The sequence below is a fragment of a genome, unplaced genomic scaffold, assembly GCF_019419815.1.
Source record: "Pyrus x bretschneideri cultivar Hongxiangsu unplaced genomic scaffold, Pyrus_bretschneideri_v1 Contig67, whole genome shotgun sequence".
In the NCBI taxonomy this organism is placed as follows: Eukaryota; Viridiplantae; Streptophyta; class Magnoliopsida; order Rosales; family Rosaceae; genus Pyrus; species Pyrus x bretschneideri.
In genome coordinates, this window is record NW_025999806.1 from 1,455,607 (window position 1) to 1,463,468 (window position 7,862).

Sequence of the window (7,862 nt, forward strand, 5' to 3'; positions counted from 1 at the left end):
AACTCAGTAACCATTTTGAATTAATAAAAAAACATTTTCAAACAAGAATAAACAAAGCTACAAACCCATTATCCGACACCTCATGAACCATTTCCAATTAACGAAGCATAAATCGTCATTTTCAAACAAGAATAAACAAAGCTACAAACCTTTTATCCAACACCTCAGGAATCATTTCAACTTCACAAAACATAAATGCACATTTTCAAACAAGAATAAACAAAACCCACATTCAACCCATTCCAATAAATAAGTTCAGTATGCATTTAGAATCATCAAAAGCACAAAAAAAACTTACAATAGAGCATCATTTCGTCGGGGTCCTCGCGCACGTACCACCCCATGTTGAATCCTTCGATTTTTCTTCGAAGTCAATGGAACCCAGATGAAACCCCCTTCCAACACCAACGAAATGAGGGAAGCGAACCGACAAGATGATTTGGGGTTTTCGTTGAATTTCTAATTTGATTGTTCGAGATTTGGAGCCACTGGTATGATAACTAGGGTTAGGCTTCTTGCTTTTTTGGATTTGGGAATCAATTTTGGTCGATAGGGTTGGGGACCTTTAGGTGCACCGGGGGGAAAATTAATTCGAATGACACACTTTACAACATACTTTTACTTTTTTAATTTTTTTAATTCTAATTTAATTATTATTTTTATTTTAATGGAATATCCATGTGTCATCCAATGAGAAAGCCATGTGTATTGGAAATCTCAACTGGATGCCATTTGGTGGGAAAACATTGGGTATGGTGCCACGTCTCCATTTGGGGGAGGAATTGGGGTCGGCATTAAGCCACGTAGCGATTTAACTGAGAAATTCACGGACAAACTAATGGAGGTATAACATTGCAACAAATTCTAAAGATGAGGTATGATAGTGTGGTTCGACCCATAATTGAGGTAGTTTTTTGTAATTTTCCTTTTAAATTTAAATTAAGAGTTAACATATGTTATATTCTCTATTGCATTGCATGATTGAACAAATATGATTCATGAATTATCTACTCCTATCAATGGCGAAGCTACATAGTGAGGTCACGAAGTTGGATGAAATATTGGCTAATCTTTTTTAATGTTACACTCTTCCCTCTCCAAATCGTATTGCGGTCTAGTGGTATTCCTCTTCACTTGTAAGTGAGAGGACTTAGGTTCAATTCTCACCAAAGGTAAATTTGAACTACATTATTGCTACCCCCACGCACTTAGTGTAGACAATATTGTTTGTTCAAAAAAAAAAAAAAGTTCGCCTCTCCACCTACAATTCCTGGCTTTGCCACTCACTCCTATCATAAAAGCATTCATTCTTTGCAGAAATTAATACTAACATTCTATCAAATCAAACAAACAAGTAGTAGAATTAACTGGAATAAATATGAACTGAAGTCCAAAATTAATTATATGGAACTGAATTGTCTTAATTACTGTTCTAAAAATCTCCGCCTAGCGCTACCTAGGCCTCACCTAGCCTAGGCGCTAAGCGGTTGGCCATCGCCCCGACTAGTGCCTAGGCATTTGAAAAATTAAGAAAAGGTGCCTAGACCTGTCGAGGCGCCTGCTTAGGCAACCTAGGCACTCACCTAGGTCGCCCAGACCCGCCTAGGCATCTATCTAGATTGCGACTCACTTAGATAGAAAATAGATAACTTTCATTTTGCATATTATTTTGTTCAATAAATTGTAAGAGACTTGTTGGATACTTAAATGAACACACATTATATGCTAGTTCCCAATGTTTTCATTATGTTTCAGTACTTCATGATACATATGTCATTCTATTTTGTAGTTTATGATAAAATTATATCTATTTTAAGTATAAACATACTCGTATTTACATGAAATATAATAGATTTACTTAAATCCATCTAATCTGAGATTTACTTAAATCCATCTAATTCGCCTAGGCTCCCGCCTAGGTCCCGCCTGGCCGCCTAGACGTTAGGCTCCAGCCTGCCTCCTGACTAACACCTAATGTTTTTTAAAACCTTGGTCTTAATTATAACTCATAAGTTTATTAGACAAATGCAAAGGGGGATCAATATGAGAAGCGGTAGCTTGCCGTAAGTTTTAAAATTTAAACATGAAATTTATTCTAGCATTGACGTAGAAGTTAAAGCTAACTCATCAGCTTATGCTTTCTTCCTTTGGGAACTCCAAGATGAAATGCGCCCACTCCGATATATGAATGTGAATTATATTCCGAAAAATTTGAGATTATTTTGAATTCAAAAATTTGAAATTTGACTTTAACCACATCTTAACCCATGGTTGAAGAATGAGGTGATCAAGAAAGACTGCCCCTAAACTGGATAAACTGTCTGATCCGATCCATAAAAAAATTCACTCCTAATTCTTTTAGTGTAGATAATATTGTTAAAAAAATAAAATAAATAAATAGTCTTGCCAATCGTCAATTTTTGGTTTGGAACTAAAAAATTGTTTTTGAAGTTAAAACAATAGATCCAAGTTGAATACCAAACAAGAAATTAGGCTTTCAAAGCCATAGAAAAAGAAGCAAGTGACTTGTAGTTTAGTTGGTTAAAGTATTCGCCTTCGCATCCGAGTCCTGTGTTTTATTCCCCACATCGTAGTTTAGATGAATTTAGGTCTTCCATAGTGGTTTAAATGAGTGTGAAACATATATAAAGAAATCAAGCATCATGAGTTTGACTTTCATAACGCTACTGCTATACTAGTATGAGTTCAATATATTTGTACAACAATTATGAGTTTGATATATCAAACTTATGAGTCTAATATATTAAACTCATGAGTCCAATAAATTAGTATCACGTTCAAATTTTTTGACTCACGGCCTTAGAATAGATTATACTGTTGTTTGGAAAAAAAAAAAAAAAAAACCATTAAAAAAATGTTCTTTCTTGTAGGGTTTTATACAGGTGGCGCGGTTTTAGTGGTTGCTAGGAGGGAATACAATTCACCCTCCAACACCTGAGCCGTCAATCAGGTTTTATGTAGCCTCTCCCTCTCCCACCCTCCCTCTATACGTGGAGTCCCTCCCTCCTCCGACACCACCGCCAGGCCAACATAGAGGTCAGGACCTCCACTCTCAGCCACAGGCCACCCACGCCCTGTCCTTCTGTCCTTCTCTCTCCTCTCCAATCCATCAAATTCCTCAATTTGACTGGCCGAAGAAAGCTTAAAGAGAAAGAGGTTTTCCTTCTCACATTAATTTCTAATTTTCCTCAGATTAATTTTCTAATTGAATTCTCGGCAACCTAAATCTCTGCTAAACCTCGTATGATTTCTCAAACACCGATTTATGTAGTTAATTTTTGATTATTTAACGTTTCAACTGTCTCTGTAACCGAAAACATATCCAAATTCTACCTGTTTCATATCCATGTTTTTCACATGTTGGTGTGTTTTTTGTTTCTAATTTTGTTTAAGGAAAGATGGTGTCCGAGTTAATAAATGCGAATCCGGTCATCTACGAAAAGAAAGAGCGTCGGGTTCGTAGTGTTCCAAGTGCTGCTGCAGATGAATATGTTGTTGAACCCATTGACCAACAAGAGATTTTCGATATCCTTTCAGTATATTCTTGTGTTTATGTATTTAACTGTATGAGCACATGAAGTATCTATGTGTATTTTGATACGTTTTACGAGTGAATATTAATCCATTGATTAACTTAATTGCTGTACCTTAATCTGATCGAAGGTAGTTTTATGTTTTTCCTTGTATGCTGGGAAGAATTTAGTATTCCTTTACAATTCTTAAACCATATTAGAGATATAAAGGACCCGGAACACCCTTATTCGTTGGAGGAGCTCAAAGTGATAACAGAAGATGCAATTGAAGTTGATGATGCTCGTGGCTACGTCAGGTAGACAAACCCTTTTATGCTCATTTTAAAAAGACTTATCCTAATTTTGCCTTTGTTTTCAACCCTGTTGATGAAATGATGATTGTTTTCTTCAGGGTCACATTTACTCCTACGGTGGAACATTGTAGTATGGCAACGGTTATTGGTCTTTGCTTACGTGTTAAACTCTTAAGGAGCCTACCTTCTCGTTACAAGGTATGACCTTTATCTCTTGTGATTGACTTTGATTCACAATATTCTCTGTTACCATCATATAAAGGTGAAATTGGGAGTGAATATTGGTACTCCATCAAATATTTTCATTTGCATTTCTGACTGTACTGTAGTTTTCTATAAGCTGTTGAGATGAAAGTAAAATGTAGGTCATCAGTTCAATTTATGAGATTTGAGGGGATGTGGAGAGGTTTTGTTTGGAGAGCTATGTGAATAGTATGGACGGAATAAATTTCCAGATCATTTTAGGGTATTTAGTGCTTAAGAGGTCGGCTTTTTTCTGCACTTTCCTTTGCTTGATATGATTCTTTTTAATCTCTTGTGGATCTCCAAGTTTCATCTCAAACATATGTTTCCCTTTGTACTTATTCTGAACTACAGCTGTTCTTTCAACTGAATTGACCAACCTATCACTTGGAAACACTAAAACGCAATGTTGGAAAGAATTGTTGCATGAATTTGCATGACTTGATATGAAATTAACTGTTTGAATATAAGTGCAAAAGAGTCGTGCACCATTTCTTAAGTTGTGTGAATAGGCTCTCAAATTTTGTTGAAAATCAATAACAATTAGAGTCTACCTTTTGGCGGTGTTTTTGTGTCCAGTATTCATTTACTGTTCTGATAGGATGATAAAATGCATCATTTTGTATGGGCTTTTGTTAAAGAGAATTAGTCCTCGAGGGCATCTTCTGATATGCCCACTCTCCACATACAAGTTGGTATGGTTTTTGTGATGAATGTACCATTAGCTTACGCTGGTGTATGTGCTTGTCCAAGAATAAAACATGCAGGCACAAGAACGCGTACTCAAGGAATATTTTGCAATAACCACTTGATATGAGGGTATAAAATGAATTTATGATCAAATTATGATAAAAAAACAAGTAGTTAACTATGACTCCAACTTTCGTGTACTCCGAACTATTCTACCATTTTAACACTCTTGCGATGCCATTTAGAGATAATTCTGGACGCCCCATTTTAAGCTGAATGTGAATAGCTCAGTACTTTCTGCCTATGATTCATGACCGTTTATTGATGCTTTTTATTTCTTCTCTATTGTGCATCTAATAGATTGTTGAATTCTTTATTTATTTGGTGGCGTTCTCTGCTGTACTGGTTAAAGTCTCAGTCATTGTAAGATGGAAAGTCTACCTGCTAATTTTTTTTTTAATCTTTTCATGTTTAGGTGGATATTAGGGTGGCACCCGGATCTCATGCAACCGAAGCTGCAGGTATTATCTCTCTCTCTCTCTCTCTCTCTCTCTCTCTCGGAGGTTTTCTGACATATGATTGGGCTTTGGAAGTTCCCATGATGCCAATTCGCAATTTAGCGTAGAGCGACACATTCCGTCAAGCTTGCATTGCAAAGATTACTGACATCTTGTTACTAGAAAAAGAAACAAAAAGTTACTGACATGTGTTTAAAAAAACATTGGTCATTTCTCCAACCTCTCTTAACTTCTCAATTGTTGCTAATAAACAGAGACGAAGTCAGTCTTACCTTTCAACTTGGTGATGGAATGACATGTTAAGGGACTATGGGACCTCAACATCCTAATAAATGTTTTAATAATTCTTGTCTAACATTCACGATTTTACTTTTCTTACGTACGCAGTTAATAAGCAACTGAATGATAAGGAACGGGTGGCTGCGGCGTTGGAGAACCCAGGCCTCGTTGATATGGTTGATGAATGCCTTTCTCCTTCGTATGAGTGAATGAATCGTTGATCAAATCGACTGGTCCAGTCATCAGCATAGTGCTTTTCTACCATACATCTTGTGGCCACTCATGTTGATATAATTTGAATGGTCAGTTAAGATGGGGAATATTGGATTATAAGAAATAGTTACCCTTGTTTAATGTTATGGTCATTGTTTTTCCTGTAGAGATTAGTTTTGTAATAAGATACCACATAATAGCATTAGTTTATGTTAGGGAAATTTTATTTGAACCCATGTAACCTCTTTCTACACTCAACTTACTCTCTTCACCCATATTTTGATTAAAGAATTAATCTCTCTTTAAACCCAAATTTATTATCTAAACTATCATTTCAAATCCAATTCAAAATGTTTTTACATCCATTCTTTTTATAAAATAACATGTAATTGAATTTTTTTTAAAGAGGCGTCCCCCCCCCCCCAAAACAATGGCTACTTTTTTTTTTTTTTTTTTTTTTTTTTTTTTTTTGCTACTAAATCCAGACATTTGCCTTTTCTCTTTCTATTGATGTGCATAAGCAACAAATCAAACAATTGATGAAAAAAATTGAAATCCAAATACTCATTTACTAAACTTAAAAAAAAAAAAAAAAAAAATCAAACGAACAAAATATTCATAAATCGAGTCATATCTTATTTGGAAGAATTCAAAACTTCAAAATCACCATCCATCAATAAAAAAAACTTGTTTTTCTCTACAAGACCTATTAGGGTTTTAGCCAGAATGAACGTATGATACACAAGAAGTGATAGTAGGGTTTAATGGGTTTATTGATAAATTTGAGTTTTATTATTAATTTCATTTTTTACTTAATAGTAATTATGAAATAGGGTAAAATAGATACTTAACAATTTAAATTTAAGTTGGATGTAGAAAGAGGTTACATGGGTTCAAATAAAATTTCCCTTTATGTTATGTGATTTAGTTTAAGATCAGTTTGTTGAATAATTAGTGTTTGTTTGATAACTTTATTGTTTGTTTTAAACAAGAGAAATTAAACACAGGAGATTTGGGAGATGGATAAATTACAAGTTCTTTAAATTGCTTTAGCGTTTTTACAGTGCTTTTATGATCCAAACTAACACACCCCGACCTAGAAAGTCCACTTGGACCCTGAATCGAGCTATGTTTGCCAACACCTGAAAGGTGACGAAGCCATAAAATGTGATAGAGTATAGAAAAATGTGAATAATTTCAACCTAAAATTTTTAAATACCATAGTGCGTTGTGAGCGGGAGCGAACCCATTTCACACATGACGTTAGAGCATAAGTAAGGTACAGAAGTGTAGGTAAGAATCATACCCTAAGAAGTATCCATCAATACTAAGATTCGCAACAGATCCTTGTCGATACAAACTCAGTAGCTAAAACCTAGAGGGCACCAAACAGAGAGTGTGAGTGAGTAATAAAACCAAGCTTCCCAAAGTTATTACCTCTCTAAAAGTAATGCCCCTCAATGTAAAACCTGTATCGTTTTCCACAAGACAATACAACATATATACATATATCCAAACCATACTAAAAAAATGGCCAAAACCACGGTTTGCCATGTCCATCAACTCCACCATGCATTAATAAGTAGGCCAAATGAACTTAATCAATACAAAATGATATATCAGTCGGAGTCATCTAATGAGACCTATACGACTGCACTCATATCTCATCAATCAATGCTAGCACATAAGTCAGAGTCACCTCTAGCGACTTGTATGACTTATCCATATTTCATCAATCATGACTAGCATATAAGTCGGAGTCACCTATAGTGACCTATACGACTTATCCATATCTCATCACATATCTCATCAATCATGGCTAGCATATAAGTCAGAGTCACCTATAGTGACCTGTACGACTTATCCATATCTCATCACATATTATCAACATGTACTCACCTGAAGCTTACCTGGGCGACGGGGGCGTCATTTAGCACTTCAAAGAGGGGTTGATTGTAAGATCCCGCATCGCCCAGGGGAGTAATCCTTATATGTATATTCTCATCCCTACCTAGCACGAGGCCTTTTGGGAGCTCACTGGCTTTGGGTTCCATCGGAACTCCGAAGTTAAG

At 35.6% G+C, this 7,862-nt stretch overlaps 1 protein-coding gene across 2 annotated transcripts; it reads left to right on the top strand.

Moving 5' to 3' along the window:
• The first annotated feature begins 2,963 nt into the window (after positions 1-2,963).
• LOC103940403 (protein AE7) lies at positions 2,964-6,103 on the top strand. Of its 2 annotated transcripts, none has more exons than XM_048573370.1 (6): positions 2,964-3,177; positions 3,415-3,546; positions 3,745-3,850; positions 3,946-4,045; positions 5,256-5,301; positions 5,686-6,103. In XM_048573370.1, the coding sequence occupies exons 2-6, from the start codon at positions 3,420-3,422 to the stop codon at positions 5,784-5,786; spliced, it is 480 nt and encodes a 159-aa protein (XP_048429327.1). In that variant the 5' UTR covers positions 2,964-3,177; positions 3,415-3,419; the 3' UTR covers positions 5,787-6,103. The 2 variants fall into 2 exon arrangements, with proteins under 2 accessions (XP_048429327.1, XP_009348794.2); XM_009350519.3 differs by having other exon boundaries at positions 3,420-3,546.
• Positions 6,104-7,862: the final 1,759 nt, after the last annotated feature.